The sequence below is a fragment of the Polypterus senegalus genome, chromosome 14, assembly GCF_016835505.1.
Source record: "Polypterus senegalus isolate Bchr_013 chromosome 14, ASM1683550v1, whole genome shotgun sequence".
Taxonomy (NCBI): Eukaryota; Metazoa; Chordata; class Cladistia; order Polypteriformes; family Polypteridae; genus Polypterus; species Polypterus senegalus.
In genome coordinates, this window is record NC_053167.1 from 77,951,744 (window position 1) to 77,972,534 (window position 20,791).

General features: G+C 37.8%; 1 protein-coding gene across 1 annotated transcript in view; it reads left to right on the plus strand.

Annotated features, from left to right (window-relative positions):
- LOC120514410 (cytosolic phospholipase A2-like) overlaps positions 1 to 20,791 on the plus strand; it is an 88,935-nt gene that overhangs the window by 61,455 nt on the left and 6,689 nt on the right. Inside the window, exons 9-16 of the mRNA XM_039734768.1 lie at positions 396 to 618; positions 2,476 to 2,590; positions 5,718 to 5,855; positions 8,077 to 8,169; positions 12,700 to 12,765; positions 16,439 to 16,675; positions 18,958 to 19,142; positions 20,459 to 20,648. Coding sequence (XP_039590702.1) covers positions 396 to 618; positions 2,476 to 2,590; positions 5,718 to 5,855; positions 8,077 to 8,169; positions 12,700 to 12,765; positions 16,439 to 16,675; positions 18,958 to 19,142; positions 20,459 to 20,648 — 1,247 coding nt within the window. The remainder of the gene's footprint in view (positions 1 to 395; positions 619 to 2,475; positions 2,591 to 5,717; positions 5,856 to 8,076; positions 8,170 to 12,699; positions 12,766 to 16,438; positions 16,676 to 18,957; positions 19,143 to 20,458; positions 20,649 to 20,791) is intronic.

Below are 20,791 nucleotides of genomic sequence, written 5' to 3' on the forward strand. Positions count from 1 at the left end.
TTATTCTTCGATCCCAGCCAGGATGAAGATGACGAGGCATGCCAGCCAGGCTGTGTATTCACTCCTACATCCTTCCATTGTTGCCTCCCAGCCAGGAGGTTCATTCGTCCTCCATAGAACTTACAAAGTGTTTAAACAGTTGAAAGAACAATTAAGATATTGTGGACTGTCTGATTTCTCATTCAGTCTATACTAACTGCATATAACTAACAGGATTATAATGTGGAAGATTCTGGAATCCTACCTTCACATTAACTAAAGAATCCAGCAATACAGAGGGGAATAATAAATATATGTCATATTTGTTTATTTCACCTCTTCATTTCTGTTTTTCATTTATTGTTATAACCCTTTGCGCTCATCATTGTCACCTTTTCTCTTTAACTACCTGTAAGGTATATGTCAAAACTGTACTCTCATGCTGATTTCCCAGCAAAAGGACCAAAAGAGATCAATCAGGAACTGATGAAAAGTGTTAGCAGCAATCCTCTTTTCCTGCTTCTGCCCCAACACATCAAACGTTATATTGAAGCGTTATGGAAGAAGAAAGCATCTGGTCAGCCTGTCACCTTCACCGACATCTTTGGCATGCTGATAGGAGAGACGCTAATACGCAATGTAAGAGAAAGCTTCAGCTTCCACCTAAAGTACTCATTTATATTCCTTCTTGACTTAATGTTAATGGATTTGATAAATATTAATTAACGTGCTTATTAGAACCACAGCATTTCATTCTAATGCTGCATAATCTAATGTGATTTTGCAATGATTTGTATTAAGATGAACATTTGATATAAATAATGATAATTGGTGAGAAAAATAATTTGATCAAGGTTTAAGATGGCTTGCTATACGGCTCACATCATGCACTTCCACACCCTTCCTCTTCTGCTTCCATATACAAATGATGATACCAAAGAGAAGTGGCTACCATGTCAAGATACCGATCAGTACACAAGGTGGGCACTGCTAATTTGCATCCTATCAGATAAAATATTCTCTGTGCCTAAAAGTGTCAAGCACTACAGACTCGTTGCTGTTTCTAATGTAAGCATGTTACTTTCCTATGCAAATATTTGCCATTTGCAGAGAACACAAGACTTTAAAACTGAAGCCTCAATGCCCTGCAGTATGCCTTGAAACTAATAACTGAAAAAGGCAAAGAGGACTTTTTTTATGATTAGTTCATAAATGGACACACATAAAGCATGTGCTGCTTATAAATAGCAAGTGCGTGTCTGAAATATATTTTTGAAACTTTTATTCACTTTTTTACTCTTCCATGTTATGAAATATAAAACTGACTTCATGGTTATACTGAGGCTTTGCAAAGGTGTGAATGGTTCAGTGTCAATTAATGCCAAGAAGTTCCTGTCCTGTGGTTGGGTAAATATGGCTTTTGTTAGCAGAACAGTTCACAAAAAATATGTAAAGCAGTAGCACAATAAAGCTGATGACATGATAGTCCAGTAGGTAAACCCTAGTTGAATTCCCAGCTGATCTTCTCGGTGGAGTTTTACCATGCGCACAGATATCATAAGATGCTGCTGCCTTATGTCCTTTCAGGTCTCAGAGTTTACACAAAGGCAACAGAAAATTTAAAGATCCCTTTTCTTATTGGTCAAAAATGTTGGACCCCTACTAATAGTCCCCTCCGCGTGCAGAATCACCAGCCGTAGGTGAACCTGGTGTACCCTTAAAGCAGCTGGAGGCAAGGTGAGCTTGGAGCCACTCTTACTCCCTTCAGTACATGCTGGGTATTCATCACTACAATACAGTACTGCCACTTACCTTTGTCTCCATACTTCTTATTATAGAGGTCCCTCATGTTGCTGTCTTGCTCTGGGCACCTCAGGTACCGTTTGGTCATTTCTGTCCATTATTGTAAAAATAACAAACAAGAAAGCTGCACATAACTTTGTTAGGGAGCCGTGCAGCTTGAGAATATCTGAATATTGACTACCTTGACACTACAACTCCTTTCCTACAAGCCCCCTTTCCACAGGAAATTGACAGATTTGCACCTAAGCTGTGTAACTAAATTCAGAATATGGCCAGTTCTTAAAAGAAGATATAGTAAACCAGAATAATAAACAGTCTGGCTTTTTAAAATGTTTTGCTATAACCTAAATAGCTGTGCAGCCATATCAGAATTATAAGATTTCTTAACATATAATCGAGTAAGCTGTGTAAAGGTGCATTTAACAAATGGTATGATTTTTCTTTTTAGTAATGTTCATATTTACTTTGTTCAGAGATTTTTGCTTTTTATATGCATCATTGCAAACTATTTGACTATCATTGATATTTCAAAAAACAGAAAAATTTAATTATTAAGACATTATATTAATATATATTAATTCATTGCTTTTGGAAGCATGTGAAGCCAAGTAATGTCTAACTGCTTAACCCTATGTCAACTAATAATTTGTTTTTTGGAAATATCACTAAAATATGTTGCACTTTTCTTCCCAGAGGATGGATTACAGACTAAGCGACATGCAGGAGAAGATTAACGAGGGCCAGTGTCCTCTCCCGTTATTCACATGTCTCCATGTCAAGCCTGACGTCTCTGAGCTGATGTTTGCAGGTAATACTGTAGCTTGTCTCATGTAGGCAGTCCTTTCGGTTTCAGTTTTAATAAGAGATTGCATTCTCAGATTAGGTTTCAGATTTAAAGAGAAAACAGATTAGTGACTTGTATTGTGATATTTACTTTAATTTTTAATTTCAGCTCTTTGGAATGCTGCCTACACTCAAGCGTGATATACCAAGGAAATTGCACAATTGTTTGCAGTAGTTGTGTTTGCAACAAAATATAACTATTTTGTTCACAAAAAATAATAGGTGTGGAGATTTTGAATCCTGGTAGGGATGTGTGAACAAGCTGAATTGCTGGAAAATATTGTCACAAAATTAAGATGGTCTGTATATAGAAATACTAGTCTATATGTAAGCATTATGTAAAGCTCACTAAAACACTGGTAAATGTAACAGTGATGTTTAAGTAAGCCACATAATTCAGTTTGGGTTCATGGGAAACCTGTGTGTATTGGCAATATTGGGTGCAAGGCTAGGAAAAAATCCTGGACAGGCTACCAATCTACCAAAGGGCTCAGTTACACATACATCAAGACATGTATTCATACAGATGAAATTGTTATATTTCTAATGAATCTAACGACGATGTGTTTGAAGTTTGGTAGGATAACTGGGATACCCAAGAAAACCCACACTGACGTGGAGAGAAGTGCAAACTACACATAGAAAATGTCGCAAATGGAATTCAAACCCAGGACAATAGATATGTAAGGCAGGAGAACTAACCACTATACCACCACTGCACCAAAACTATTAAATTGCTCCTCAAGATATAAGAAAGCAATGCACTGTAGCAAAATATATTATCCACTCATTTTCAAAGCCTACCTATTCTATAACAGAGATGCTGGCAGCTGGGGTCTATCCTGGAAACATCAGGGTGGTGGGGGAATACCAGTCCCAGAAAAGACAACCCTATGTAATATGGAATACACAAAACAACACTCCCTGACGTTGGACCAACAGAATGACAAGTACAATCCTGCACACATTTGGAAATCTCCTATGAACACAGAGAGAACATTCAGACTGCACATGGAAGGAGATCCTGACCAGGATTCAGGCCCAGCTACGCAGGACAGCAGCACTAACCACTCTGCCAAACATCACACTGATCCAAACTTCAGTTTATGATGAATTCATTCACATAGGTGTGAGTTTTGTAGGAGCCCCTGAGCTTTTTGTAATCATCAGTTATTTTTCTCTTTGCTTTTTCTCATTATGTCCTTCTGTCTGTTGATTGGTTGGTTTTAAAATGGCTTCTTTCATCAGAAGTCTAACTACTTTACTATTTACTACTATTTATAAAGTACAGGCATTCAGTGACAACCTGTGACTAAATTTATAAACTGTATTCTTTGTACCGAAATTAGATTATCTTTTGGTACACCTCTTTAATGACATCATTTAGTTTGTGAGATAATTTCCAGTACACATTAGGAAATGGGCTCCTCCAAAGAATCATGTTCAGAATTTTAAATCTACTCATGTTGTGCTATTGTAAAGCAAAATGCTGTATTGCATATTGTTATATCTTAACCTGATACTCTTCCAGTAGCAATTTTTTTACATATCCTTACATTAATTTAGTTTAACGTGTTTATTTGTTTGGGTTCAAAGCAGTGTTGGGGTAACAGACAAAATCACAATCAGAGTAGGTTTGCACCCGGGATCTTCTGTAAGCCCTTACCTCTTTCACCTGGTTATGGATGTGCTGAGTCATGGGATAAAAGACCAGTCTCCCTGGTGCATGCTTTCTGCTGATGGCATTGTGTTGTGTAGCTTTAGAAAAGAGGATATGGACAGGAAGCTGGAAGAATGGAGAAGGGCTTTGGAAGATAGAGCATTGGAAACAAGTGGGGAGAAGACAGAATATGTGAGGTTTAATGAAGATCAGGATTCAGAAGTTAGCCCGAAGGGAGACCTATTGAAAGGAGTGAAAACATTTAAATATGTAGAATCAGTGGTAGCCCAAGATGGAAAACTAGGTGCAGACACCAGTGTGAATGGAACAACTGGAAAAAGGTCAAAGAATTAAGATGAAGGTTTAAGGTAAGATTTTTAAGACGGGAGTAAGAAAACTAATGATGAATGGGGCTGAGACATGAACAGTGAAACGAGCACAGGAGAAGAAGCTGGATGTGGCAAAAATTTGAATGTTGAGATGGATGTGCTAAGGTACAAAAAAGGACAGAATAAGAATTGAGACAATCAGAAGAACAAGAAAAATGGGAGAGATGTCAAAGAAAGTACAGGAAAGTAGGTTGGAGTGGTATTGACGTGATGAAGAGAGACAATGAATATGTGCGCAAAAGAGTGATGGGAATGTAAGTATAGGGAAGAGAAAGTGAGGGAGACCACAACTGAGGTGGATGGATAGAGTAAAAGAAGATTTAAAAGAAAAGGGCATGACCGGCGAGGAGTTGCAGGACCAGGCTGTATGGAGATGATTGATCGAGTACTTTGACCCCACACACAAGTGGGAAAAGATGAAGAGGAAGAACAAAAAGAAGTATTTATTTGTTTGAATCATAACAAGAACAGCCTACATGGCCAAGTTTAATGCTTGTAAGATTACATGCCCTTTCAGTTGTACCCATGACCAGGTGATATTTGGTTGGCTTTCTTTTTGAAAACAGCCCTGTGACATGGATTGAAGCCTGATTATATTGCTGAACAGATGCTAGGATTTTAAAAGCTATAGCCTTCCTGTATTTGGTCACTTGCTCCCCTAAAAGGAATGATTGTCTGAGCAAGTATGGGCACAGCTACTCCTTTCAATTATCGTCTGGTAAGCTTTTCATCCCACAGAAAATTTGGAAATATATGAGTGGGAAGCTGGTCAGGAAAAATGTGTCTCTGAACACGTTTTTATGTAGAAACCAAGAAGCCGAAGGCTGAGTAGATAGTTAATCAGCTTGGTGCTTCAGTAGTCCTGTCAAGAAAACCCCAATGCACAGGAAGGAAGGTCCAGGCCCAGTGTGAAGGCTGTGGGTTTAGCACTAGGGTGCAATACCCATGCAACATCAGCTGAATTTTCAGTAGCCTCTTCAGAATTGCTTCACCCTGTTTTGTTTGATAAATGAAATCGTAACTGTGCTGTGCTTTATCTGCAGATTGGGTGGAGTTCAGTCCTTATGAAATTGGAATGGCCAAATATGGGACTTTCATGCCACCTGACTTATTTGGAAGCAAATTCTTCATGGGGACAGTGGTGAAAAAATACATTGAGAATCCATTACACTTTCTCATGGGTAAGTGACACTGCTGGTATGAGAGAGAAGTGAGAGCCATGTGTAGGTTGCATACTTATTTTAGATTGCAGGATTACGCGCCAAAAGCACTGTATGAATATTTCCTTTGCCATCAGTAGCTTGAACAATTTTATTTTTCAACTTTATCATCAAATTAAAAATATGATTTCAGTATTTTAGTACATTATTTTCACGTTTCGCCTGCATTCATTTGATTGGAGTGCCCCCATACTAATATTGACAAAAAGCTTCTTTGAACTTGCAACAGCCAGCCAGGCAGCCCAGGAGATTTCAACAGAACTAGGCACAAAGCTAGAGCGCCCTCTGACCGAGGAGCCAGTCCATCAGAATGCACACTTGGGCAGTGGCTCACACATTCACCTTGACTTTCACTGGGCTAATTTAATATCATGAATCATTCTCATTATTCTAAACTGAAGAGAGAAACTCGCGCAGACAGACTGACGTCTCACAGAACACCCCAGACTGGAGTTCAACCACCAACGGACTACCGACAATCAAATAGTCATGCAAGGGGTGATCAAAAAGTTTTGAGCCTGACCTAGAAACATCAGTAAAATCAAACAAGCTTTAGATCTCAGCATAAACTTTATGAGCACTAAAGCAAGCAAGTCAAAACATTTGACACTGAAAAGCTTTGTGACGGGTATACCTGTTACAAAGCTTTTCAGTGTTAAATGTTTTGACTTGCTTGTGCAACCATTCTTCCGAGGCTGATTTGATGCCTTCATCCTTGATGTGTCCCACAATGGTAGTCCTTGAGACTGGTCTACAGTAAAAAGGATGGGTGCAATAACTCGCAGGGTAGCCTTTGCAGCCTTCACAGTGTAAGCAGGAGGACTGACATGACACAAAAGAGGGATGGTTGACAGCTTTCCTCACTGTTCTTCCTTTATTTACTGCTTCAAATGGCCATGTAAATCATTATGAATTACAACCTTAACATATTTAAAAGTAAGTTTGGACATGAAAGTGGCAGCACTGGCTTAGCCCTTGAAATTCTTTGATGTTGGGGAGTCACCCAATGTTTCTGCATCATAGTGATGTATCTAAATTTCGTCCCTAGTTATGAAATGTTACTTAAATTTCTCCCAGTTTGAGCACAGGAATGATCTTGGAACACTGGATGCGATGAAGATTCGTTTCAAGAGTTAACATTCTGTGTATCCAACCATATTCGTGTTAAATTATTCTTGAATAATAATAAGTCAGACATAACTAATTTCAGTAGAATCTATTATCTGCATCATTTTACATTTGTTTAAAATTGAAAATCATTTAATTCAAATTACCATAAATATGAATTCTGTCAGAACCATCTGTAGCATGCTAGATCTGCTGATTTGACTAATTTGTCATCACTGCTTATCTGCAATATTTTATATATGTAATCATGTAAGTTAAAAAGATGGGCCCCAACACATATTCACGTGGGATATCACATTTTTCAATTCCCAATTTACAATTTGATGTTCACACTACAGATTAAGATTTGCACTTAAGCCATTTCTACCTTTCATTTTTTGGCTCATTACCACATGCATTACTTTATCAAACATTAATACAATAAATATAATATCATTTACTGTACAGCTTTGAAGTGTTTTTGTCGCTTCTTCATAAAATTCCATTCTAGTAAGCAAAAGACATTCTGTTTTATCCTGCTAGTTGTTCTACGAGCTAAAACAGGTTGAAATCAGCATTAATGTTTGCAGTGCTCCTTACAAAGCACAGGTCTGTTGTATGCCATTTAGTATAGGATTCGTAAAAGCAGTGTTTAATGTTTGTGATGCGCCATCTATTAGAATGACAAATGCAATGCATTTTATTACTAAAAATGTTTCTGATGCATTAGCTTTTGGAATAGCAGGAACATAGCAATTGGACGGACACACAGATAGACACGCATACACTTATCCTCTTATTATGAATGTGTGCACAAGTGTGTTCTGCAAAGGACTAGGTTTGGCTTCCATGGCAGGTAGAAATGGATCAAATGAATTTGGTAAATAGGTTGATCACTTACATTGCCTAAAGCATGTGTTGCGCAGTCCCTCCTTCCTTGGCTTCTACATCCCAAATTATTCTTTGTGCTGTCCATGTCTGTTAAATAAATACCTGGCTCTTAAACTTGCTGTACTTAATATGTTTATCAAAAAGGTTTAACCAATGCAAGTATCTCTTTGCTCTTTCCTGGCAGGAGTATGGGGCAGTGCTTTCTCCATTCTCTTCAACAGAGTACTGGGTGTATCAAGTGCAAATAGCTCAGGATCCACCATGGAGGAAGAGCTTGGTAAGAAAGTAGGAAAACCTGATAAATTTCTCTTTAATGTGAAAGTGCAAACTGCTGCAGTCTGAGAATGTCTTATTTCATGTAGTAATCCTACCAAAAATTACATTTTCTACAGGTGTAATTCCTGTTGATTATTTAAATTTAGCAAGAAACATCACATAGAAATGTACAATACTGTTCAAAGTTTAAGTTAGAATTAATGGCAGTGTGCCTGTAGGGCTAGCAGTGGACAGTCTCTTTGTGATGTATTGATTGCTTTTATGGCTTTGTAGCACTAAAATCATCAGGAAAGATGGGTCAAAGGTAACTAAGGCCAGAGCCTCTGTTGTATTGAGTCAGTTGACCAGCATTGTCTATTGTGGCAGTGACACCAAATCTAAGGCAAGAATCCACACAAGGGACACAAGACAACAAGGTTTTTGTCCCTCAAACCTACTGTATTGATGGCAGCAGCAAGATACAGCTGCCTATGGTATATCTTAGTAAGAGTGCAAAGATCACATAGGTTAAGTTTGTAGATGACACTAAATTAGGTGGAACAGTGGATAATCCAGAATCCACCGAATCATTACAGAATTACCTGGGTTGAATTCAGGCTTTGGCAAATTTGTGGCAGATGAAATTTAAAGTAAGTTAATGCATTATATTACATTTGGGAAATAAAATGGTTAGATTTTAATACACAATCAAAAGTTTGAAACTTCAAAATATCACTTATGAGAAGGATCCAGGAGTCATAGTGGACTTGTCACTTGGTTCTACATCAAGAGAGCATACAGAAGTGATGAAGAAGGTTATAGAGCATGAAGTGTAAATTATAATTCAAGTGAGGTTATACTTAGGTTATAGAATGCTCTCGTGAGGACTCTCCTGGAGCACTGTGTGCAGTTTTGGTCTCCATATCGTAAAAAATCGGGAGTGGTCTCTCCAAGACTTGATCATATACAGGAGGTCCTCGGGTTACGACACAGTTCCGTTCCTACAACAGTGATATAACCCGTATTTTGGTGTAAGTCAAAACACACTCTAGCCTAAGTCCCTTACCATTCTTAACATATTTGAAAAATCATAATCTAGAACATAAAAACACAAAATCTAAGCCTGAGAAAAAAGAAAAGGACATAAATATACTGTACTGTACACTGTACTGAAGTAACAGAAAGAATGAGTGTAAAAAAAGCTTACCTTTATTCCTTCTCATGTCTCAGTTTTTTTAAGTTTTTATAGGAGTGAGTGTTGCAAACTCGAAACGTTGTAACCCGAGGTCCCTCTGTACTCAGATATGGGGATGGATATTTGAGGAGTAAACTACAAGACAATGATTATATTTTAATATTATGTACATTAAAGAACCATCAACAACAAATCAAATCAAATTAATAATATATTGAACAATTATTACAAAAGTAAATTTTAATAAATTGGTCTCTGCAGCTGCATGAATAAAAGGTAAAGTACCTATTCCGGTTAGCAGAAATAGCCCAAATGTTGGTACAAATCTACGTTTTGTACCTAATACTTGTATGCTAAATATGGTTGACCTCAGTGATAAGGTACTCAAGATATCGTGTTTACATACACACACATGCACACAGACATAATTTCAAAAACAGTATTTTTGGAGGATTCCAAAACTTTCCCTAGACTTCATATACAAGAAATTCAGGGAGATCTAAAACATCGAGATTCATCAAAATCTCAACATCAAATTTTTGGATGATTACAATACCTTCCCTATACTTTGTATACAAGAAAGTAAAAAGATGCTGCAGTACTAGAGAAGCGTTTGGAAAAGAGCGACTAGGCTGATTCCAGGATTGAGAGGTATGAGCTATGATTGAAGAAGATAAGCTTTTTTTTTGTTTAAGCAAACAAAAATTAAGAGGTAACTTGATTACGGTGATTAACATTACAAATGAAATTAGTACAATGGATCCAAGCTGTTATTTTGAAACAAGTTCTTCAAATAAGGAAACAGAGGCACAGGTGAAAACTTGCTAACTTTCACACCAACATTACAAAGACTGTCTCACACTTAGAGGTATAGAGACATAAAATAAGCTAGTGTGATGGAGAATAGGACTTCAGGGATAGGATTGACAAGTAGGATTGACAAGATTTGTTGGGCTGAATGGCCTCTTCTCATCCAAATTGTTCTGTCTTGACGCCATTCAGGTCTTGTTTATTTTAAATGTTAACAGAGATGGCTAATACGGCCAGGGGAGCTGTGGTGGGATGGCAGCAGGAATTTTTACAGGGCCAATCCCAGATGGAGTTGCCAGGCTGATCCAGAAATGCATTTGGGATTTAAAAGAACCTTATGGCCATAGTAATAATGAAGTAAAGTTAAAGACACTTCAGGTTTTTTTTAATTGTTTGTAGGCCCCTCCAGTCTCTGCTATCACTATGATTTTAGTATCATCTGCAATTTCACAAATTATTTAACAATATCAGAATTTGTATCATTAATCTAAATTAGAAAAAGTACCTGTCCAAGTACAGACCCCTGAGGAAATCGACTGATGCCCTTACTCAATGTGGAGGGAGTATTCTCCTCTTAATGTACTTACACCTTTATGCCAAATTGAAATCCAGTTTTAGAAATTGCCAGTAGCTTCTAATTTCAGAATTTATCTTTAGTATGGAGATTTTGGAAAGTCTAAGTATACTTTGTCAGCTGCTCTAGCTACCCATTCAATCAAGTCTAACAGATAAGTTTGGTAAGATCTTCACATCATAAACCCATGTTGTCTGTTATTTAGTTGCTGAGTTACCTGGTGTTACCATAAATAAGCCCTGCAATAAATAATTATGGAGACAACATGGACCAGTCCTAAGTGGCTTGTAGCCATGATAAAAGTAATGAGTTGAAACATTTGATTGAAGCAAAAAATTAAATGTAACTGGAAGGAATCAAATCCAGATATCTTGGTTTAAAGCAACGTACCGTAAGATATCCGTCACACCACCTGCATGGAGCTGTTTCACTGCTAAGAGATGACAATGCATTGTTCCACACCTCTTGGTAGTTTGAAACTGCAGCTTTGTTTGCCAGGTTTGCTCAGGCATTGTTTTCAAAGTTCACTATAAAGTGAGGAAAATATGATTGTGTTTAAGCTACACATGATTAGTGATTCCAATTTGTTACGAGATGTGGCTGTGAGGTTACGAGCACTGGCTATGACTCCGAGCCACTCAAGGCTGAAAGTTATATTTCAAAAATGGATTATGTAGTTTCAGGCATGACAAAGAAACCTATGCAGTTTCTGATGGTGGTGTAATAATGAGAGATTTCACTTGTGACCCCAGGTTGCAATAAATAACTAAAGAAAAAATATGGCCCCATCCACTACTGCCTCTGATGGCTCTTTTGCCTCTGGTAAACCCTTACCAACTGATCAACGTATAACTTTATATGTTTATATATGTATGTGTGCAGACTTTTATATATGTATGTAAGTATGCATATAAATATATATGTATATAATATACAGTATACTGTAAGTCATAGCAATGCTCTTTGAGTGTTGTTAACTGATAAAGCTGGTTGCATTGTCTCGATGCACTTAGCTCTTTGTTTTCTTTTATGGCTTGGGTTTGTTTTTCATCATTTTGAAATACTCATGTTCTTTATGTGGTCTAATAGCACTATGAACAAGTCAGTTTGAATTGCTGAAGTATGCTTATGTGTGAAGGGTTTATGGGTGTTTGCTCTTTATGCCCTTTGCTGCTGAGTTGGTTTCCAAGCCCTTATGGCTCTGACCTTAAAAACAAATACTGTATATTATCCCCACATACACTTATTTTGAAGTTGCAATTTGTTGTTTACAAAAACCAGGGAGTTGGAGCCTATCCTACCAGCACTGGGTGCAATCGAGCAGCTACTCATGGCCATTCTCATTTGTGCTGTGTCAGTTCAACCTAACACTTATGTAAATATTTCAGAGTAACAACAACATTATCTGGAAAATATCTCTGATCTGTTCATCTCAGGAAGCAGCAGTGCATCAGTGTGCCATCTTCAAAGTGTATCATACAGTAGCCATATGAGGTGTTGACCTTATGCTGATGTTCTATTTTTTCTTTTTCTACCTACGCATTTTGCCACTATTGCCACTTCACTTTTAAGCAAGATATTTTTATTTTCCTCTCATTATTTCCTTTTTCACTGAAGAATCAGTTACGACACAGCAGGGGATATCTTGTCATCCACAACTTCCTTTTGTACACTGTGCTGCTTACTAAGCATTTTTTTAGTTTGTTGAACTGCAGCTCATTCACCACGCTTATGGATCTTATATTAAGCAACTTATGTTCCATTCTCCAGTTTTTATGGAATTCAGAATATCCTTATTTAAAACAAAGCATCTCCTTTGATCAAGAATTTAGCAGCACACAATTCTTTCCTAATCAAGCAGTCTTTTTGTTTTTTTTCTGTTTTTGCAGTGTTTGCCAACTTTAACTATCATCTCTCTTTTATTCGTATGCATAATGCATACACTTACAAAATCAATTTTATTGTTTTCACAGAAAATCTTAAGCCAGAGCACATTGTTGGGGAGGACAGCCTAGACAATGACGAAGAACCTCGCAAAGGTAAAACAGAATTGTCCATTAGTATGTAGCGCTTTGCTATTAATGGTTCATCATGAAGCTCTGATTACTGTATGCCAACTGGCAGCAGCGTGGTTGACAAATAAATGCAGATCCTTTCAAGTTCTGTTGGCCTGTCATACTTTTACTTATAGTGAGAATTAAAAGATTTAAGTTCCCAATGTGGTATATAATTATTTAAACAAAACAAATTTTTGTTCATCTGCTTGAAATGCTCAGCAGATACTGGCCTCTTCTATTGCCACTACCCTACAAAGAATACTGCCACATATTTTCAGGGAAATTACATTTTAAGAAAAATCAGGCTCTGTGAAGCTGAAGAAAAAAAAAATACATTTGGAAAATTATTTTTAGTGGCTTATTGGCCTCTGGGTTCAAATCCAGTGCCTTGACATTGGAATTTGCATGTTGTCCCCTTGCATCTGTGTGTGTTTCTTCAGGTACTCACAATGACATGCTTGATAGTCCTTCTAAATGGGCTGCATGTGTTGCCAGGTAGTAATGAACTTATCTGATACGTTTAAACCCAATTTATTGTACTACGACAGATAAAAAAATCTGTTACTGTGTTTAACTCCATTTACAGCATAAAGACCTCATTCTCTTAGAGTTCCTTTTTTTCCTTATTATTATTGCATCTGCTATTCATTGGGTGGTCCTGCTGTTTGATCTTTCTATTTGTTTAAAAATGTAAACATAGACTAAAGAGGAAGTCTTTGAGTGGCATTTTGTAGTGAACGCATTCTGGACAGTGTTACTTGGTCAATGACATGGCAAAAAAACCTTCTTCCTTCGCATTGGTCTTTAGTAGTAACACAGAATTTGGTTTAATTTTTAAAAACATTTCTGAAGCTAAAAAATAAACTTAGTTGCTCAAAATGATTTAAGTTTTGACTTACTGCTTATAGGGATCAAAATGATTTTTTTAATTGAAATAAAATGTTTAATTTAGCAATCTACCTTTGTCATCTGCTCTTTACGGAGTATCAGCAAGGCTAATCTCTTCATTAAAAATAACAGTAAAAACATAAAGAATACAGAACTGCATCCGTATTCCAAAAGTTCTGAGGAATTGGAAAGTGATCAGTATACAGACTAGGTAGCAAGTCCCAATTAGCCGCCACCATGCGGGCCCTTGTCCACCAGTGTGTCCGTGCCCTTGGCCAGAGCACAGACTTGTTTGCCCAGTGTGTCCCCATTCCCAGCCACAGCATAGGCCCTTCAGCTCTGAGACAAAGCACAGGTTCTCATTTACGCTCTCCCTGTGCTCAAAGTCCTCGCCCATACCAAGAATTCTGATTAGATTGAGCAGTCTTGACTTCCTCTATGCTGAATTACTCTTTGTGTTACATTGAGATTAACAATTAATCACCAAAAAGAGCTGTTGTTTCATCTTTTATTTCTAATACGTTTTGAATAATGGAAATATACACTGGCACATCTCATTTTCACAGTTTTGTCCAATTTAGAACTTCTACAAATGAGACTAGACCATTCAGTCAATCGGGCTCGTTTGCTTAGCTAATAGATAAGCTCTCTCAATATCTCATCCAGATACTTCTTAAAGGTTTTAAGGGTTTCTGCTTTAACTACATATCCTGGTAGTGTGTTCCAGATTTGCACAATTCTTTTTATTAAAGAAGTGCTTTCTGGCTTAAGTCCTAAATGAACTTCCTCTCAAATTGCACTGGGGTTTTTGAGTTTGTGATTCACCCTTAAGTTAAATAATTCATCTGGATCTGCTTTATCATGCCTAAATACTTTGCTGGGGCTCTGATGCTAATTAACAACAACAACAACATTTATTTATATAGCACATTTTCATACAAACAGTAGCTCAAAGTGCTTTACATATTAAAGAATAGAAAAATGAAAGACACAATTATAAAACAAAATAAATCAACATTAATTAACATCGAATAAGAGTAAGGTTCAATGGCCAGGGGGGCCAGAAATTGCATAATTATATATAATATAATTACCCCCAATTTGCAGGTAATCGGCTTTACCTGCAGAGACAAAGAGCCTTTGATGTGCTCCTTTAATTGACCCACATCTGACCTTAATTACACAAACGCAAAGTTGACACACCACTAACAATTGAAAATGAAAGCAAGCAATCCTAATTTAACTTACTCTGTTTTGCTAATTCCTGATGTACCTTCTTTCTCTTTTATTTACCCCAGTTAAATACAAATGAGAAAAAAAATCCTTGGTGGATGTGTTCAGCATTGAAACTGGTAAACAATAGATTTTCCCCAGGAATTTCAGACTACAGTGGACTAAGGTTTTTCCTTTGCTAATTTGCAAAAAATGTGTAAATTCCACACAAGCCATACCCAGACTGAAATACACACCCTGTCTCTAGCTTTAATGAAATAATAATAATGTAACATAGATGTAAATGTAAGTAATAATGTAAACATAATTTAATGACCTGCTGCAGTTATTTGTCTTTTCTGCAATTTATACTGGTGTAGAAAGCCTAACCGTGGAAAATATCAAGCTTCTTTTGTAAAGAAAAACATATTATTTGTATATTTTATAGCTAAAGTATACTCTTTTTTTTAATATATTGTCTTCATTAGTACATTCTACAATGCAAAATTGTAACGGCCGACCCCTTTACCCAGCCGGTAGCTACACTTCCAAGACCTATGGCCTGGATAAATTACTGAGATGAATCTTATAAATCAAGAGATACCTCTAACAAATAAAATTTCCTCCGCAATCGGCAGTTTAAACGTAAGCACACAAAAGCAGATATGTAAAAAGAAGTGAATAAATATATTAAATGAACACAATAAAACACTACTGCATATTCCCCATGAAAAATATATATATGTAAATATGTATATCCCTTCACCAAACTAACAACGTGACAACACCATATATACAATATCAAAACCCTCCCTTGTCCCAGTAACATATAACAAACACAAATAACGATGAATGAATACCGAAAATGCCAATGATAGTGAACTTGAGTCCGAGTATACAACTGTCCTGAATACGGATGACGGGCCAACAGATAAGTGATGCATTTTAATTTCCCGGAAAAAATGGAGCAATCTCCCTGTGAATCCACGGCGTGTTGTGGATAATGTAGTCCAACCCCGGGGTTTCTGGTGATGATTGAATTGATGCAAGTCCGGCAGAATGAAAAACAAACAGGATCCCAAAGCGCGATGTGGAAAAATAGCAGGTGCTGGTGGTTCGTTGTAGTAAAATATAATCTCCATCTTTCTCCTTCCTTTTTCCTCTGTTCCCTCCTGATTATTTATATAGTAATGAGCTGGATGTAATGGATTGATTGTAAACAGGTGTTTTCCATCTTGGGGCTGCAGTCTACCTCCATCATCTGTCCCCTCTGTATTTATGGGGACAACATTCACTGATGCACACATGATAAACAGTAAACGGGACGATGGAAACAAAGCGCACTCAGCACAAACATTGACAACTCTATTACTACTATGTAGCCCCACTACAAAATGATGTGATATTGTTAATTATTTTTCTTTCGTTCATTGATATTTTTTTGTCCTGTTTCTCTTTATTGACTTAATGGAATTTTTAAAAGAAAAAATGTGTAGATGTTGAGAATTGTGGCTTGTAACATTTGTTACTAATTATGTTCATGTTGGATGTTCAGCTGGTACAGAGAGCTCAGAGATTGAAGAAGAGTACCAGAGGAGTGCCCAGGCCAGTTGGGTGCAGCGCATGTTCACCTCCTTGATCAGTGATTCCTCCCTCTTCAATACCCGTGAGGGGCGTGCCGGGAAGGTTCACAACTTTATGCTGGGCCTGAATCTCAACACGACGTTACCATACTCACCGTTTGGGGGCCTGCTGTGCAACTCCATAGATGAAGAAGACTCTGTAGTTACAGGTAAAGTGAGCCCTTTTAATTATCAATGGTTTTCACAATGAAATTGTGCTTGAAGCCCACATGTTAATGATCTGCTTTAGATATGGCGAGAATCTGCTTCTGGAATGGAATGTCTGTCCTCTGTTACTTGGGGGACGTTTTTAGGCTTTTGCTGTCTTGATTTCAAAATGTCACCTTAAGGCAGTGCATATGTATGAGTGAAAAAAACTTACTTTGTATTGCATGTTATGTGCTGTGTGCATCCTGTGATATTGTGTTCAGAGAAACACACTGTACAAGTAAAGATTGGTAAATTGACTTAACAGGCGTAATATAATGGTATTAAAGTGAAGGATAGAAAAATCCATCATGCACTTTTGGCAGCATAATCCTTGTAGGGCCCTAGCCCTAACATGGCATTTTCTTCTGACTTCCTTCTTCAACAAGACTGCCTCCAAGTCACTAAGCTGCCTTGACTGTGGTGGTACCTGCCAACAGTTCCCTCTTAATCTTCTAATTAACATTTTGCTCTTACTCCTATCATTGTAAAGATGGCTTGTCCACTTTGGCCTAGCTGTTTTCACATTACTGCCCCATGTAATCTAAGTGTCTCCTTCTTTATTGTCGCAACATCTGACATTTCACTCCTCCACTTCCTAGCTGGTCCTTAATGATCTGTGTTTTGTCTCAGCTCCAGATATTGCCCCCAAGATCCTCCTTTAATGCCTCCTTGACATTGTCTGTTCTTCACAAACCCCAGCCTTATTTTCTTTTTTCTTAACTCTGTTTGTGCTTATCTTCCTGCTTTAGTTGCCCTAATCCCTTCTTGAACCTTTAATCTCTTACATCTGATTCTTTGCTGGAATGCCACATTACATTCACTATCAATTTGCTCTTCCCTCCCTAACTTCCTTTTTTGCTTTTTTTTGTTTCTTGACGTTTTTATGTAGAATTTAGACATTTCTTAAAAAGTTAAAAACTCTTAAAGGTTTTCTCTGTTGGCCTAGCTCTATTTCTCTCTTTTTGTAAAACTTGAATTATTTATATGGAATTTTATTTGATTTTAATAAAATCAATAAAATAAAATAAAAAAAGAATTCAGACATTTCACTTCTGTCCTCCTTTCAATGAACTTTACCATTACCAGGCTGCCATCTTAGTCACAGTCAACTTCTCTTTTTTAAAAAACAGCTTTGGCATATCAGCAAAAGACTTCTCAGTTTGAATTAATGCAATCCTGTCTGATGAACACCAAGTTTTTTTGTACCAGTCTCTTTGATAGTCATGTGCTCATGACCACCATTTTATAAATAATATTAACCAATCAACCTTAGTCCCCTGTCATTTCTTTCAGTATGGTGGCTTGCTTTTTTCCTCTATGGTTCTTCCGTTAAATTTGTCAATTTTTCACAAAATTCTGTCACTAAATGTAAGTAAAGCTAACTTCACAGTTTATGATGAGTTCTGTTCCTCTCATTTTGATGTCATGTTCTTCTTCCTCTTTTGGCTGTCCCTGGTAGGGGTTGCCACAGCAGATCATCTTTCTGCATATCTTCCTGTCCTCTGCATCTTGCTCCATTACACCCACCATGTTCATGTTTTCTCTCATCACATCCATAAACCTTCTCTTATGCCTTCCTCTTATCCTCTTACCTGGCAGTTCCATCCTTAACATCCTTCTCTCAATATTTCCTCGGAACATGTCCAAACCATCACAATCTCACCTCTCTGACATTGTCTCCCAACCATCCAAGCTGAGCTAACCCTCTAATGTACTTATTTCTAGCCCTGTCCATCCTCATCAAACCCAATGCAAATCTTAACATCTTTAACTCTGCCACCTCCAGCTCTATCTCCTGTTTTTTGGTCAGTATTACCAATTCCAACCCATATAACATGCTGTAGCTGGGTTCACTACAGTCCCTTTCACTCTTGCTGGTACCCATCTGTCACAAATCACTCCTGACACTCTTCTCCGCTCTGCCAGCACTCTCTTTGTCACCTCTCTTCCACACTCCCCATTACTCTGTACTGTTGATCCCAAGTATTTAAACTCATCCACCTTCGCCAATTCTACTCCCAGCATCCTCACCATTCCACTGACCTCCTTCTCATTTACACATATGTATTCTATCTTGTTCCTACAGACCTTCATTCCTCTCCTCTCTTGAGCATATCTCCACCAGTCCAGGGTCTCCTCAATCTGCTCCATACTCTTTTACGAGTATTTAAGTGTCTAATGAATGTATATGTAAGGTTATAGTCTATTTGGATATAATTGTATTCATGTGATTAAACTGTAGATCCAGATGAATTTGACCGCATCTATGAACCCCTGGATGTGAAGAGTAAAAAGATTCATGTGGTCGACAGTGGGTTGACATTTAACTTGCCATACCCCTTGATTCTGAGACCACAGCGAGGAGTGGATCTTATCATCTCTTTTGACTTTTCTGCACGCCCCAGTGATTCAAGCCCTCCTTTCAAGGTGAGTCAGCAGTATCCACCTCTGTGTTAGCCTAGTTTCTAAATCCATTTTTTTTTTATTAGGTCAGGGTTGCCAACAAGTGTTTTGGCAGTGCAGAACAGGAATGGAAACTGGAAGGTCTGCTAGACTTTCACAGGGCCCACTCATGTACACACCCATGCTTACTCATGCCTGACCAGTTTAGATTCACAAATGAACCTAACAATCAAATTCTTAAAATTATTGAAAAAACTGGAGTGCCTAAAGAAATTCAAAATGGGCAAAAGAAAAGCATGCAAACTTCTAATTCAAATTCTAACTTCAAATTCTCAGAGTGCCAACCTAGCCTTACCAAATTAGAAGACATTCAGGGCAACAAATAAAAATCCTTTCATCTAACCATCCATTATCAAACCTGCTTAATCCACTGCAGAATTGTGGGAGCTGGCATCATCAAGCACAAAGCAGGAATCAACCCATTCAGTCACAGACCTTACTCACTCCTGCACTCACTAACACAGATCCGGTTTATAGCCACCAGTTAACACAGCATGCTCATCTCTGCGACATGAGTGAGGAAAAAAAAATAACCGCAGGTCTGCAGAAAAACCCATACAAAGGTCCCACAGACTGTGCCAGCCAAGGTTCAAACCCAGTCAGTGCAAGGCAGCAGCACTAATGTCCACGGTGCCATTAAAATTACCAGCATATTAACTTAAATTCAGCGGAAGGAGAAAAGCAAACTGCTGTGAAAGGACCCTAGAAATGAAAGGCAACAAAGTTCAAACACATCTTAATTCCATTGCTGGACTCAAACCCACAGGCAAGAGCTAATCCCAGCAACAGTGGATGTAAGGCAAGAAATAGCCCTGGACTTTACACCACTTCATCACAGGGCCTATAATCAACCTAATACACACATGTCTGTGAGGTGTGAGAGGTAAACCAGAGTACCCAGAAAATAAAAAACACAGAGATGGGTAGAATGCAGAAACACTCAGACAATGAGTGATCAGGGCATTTGAACTCTGGACACTGGATTTGTGAAGCAGCAGTGGTAAACCTCATGCTGCCGACTGCTGGAATCATACTGCATGCATGCTGAGGCACATTAATTAGACGTGTAGCTTTTGCAGCCACACGGAGTGCAGAAATTTTCAGAATAAAGCAATGTTAACTCAAGTGATATAGAGTTGCTATATTCATGCAAAGCCACCGACACTGCTTCCTTCCTCCTTTATATTAATCTATTTACTCAGGTTTGCTTTATTGCCTTTTACATTTATGGCACACCAATTCTGTTTGAATAGCAACTAACATTTTCTTTTTTCCCAAAGGAACTGCTGCTTGCAGAAAAATGGGCTAAAATGAATAAACTTCCTTTTCCTAAAATTGACCCCAAAGTACTCGACAGAGAGGGATTAAAGGAATGTTACGTTTTTAAACCTAAAAAGGGTGACAAAAACTGTCCCACTATTATCCACTTTGTCTTGGCCAATATCAACTTCAGAAATTTTAAGGCTCCAGGTGAGATACGTATTTTTTTCTGCATAACTTGTGTTTTCTATAAGTAAGCTTCAAAAATAGTGAATGCATGTTGATGTACCTATTCCTGAAGCAGGTTAACTCTGTAATGAAGGTCTCAGAACCAGCAGCACTGGGTATGAAGT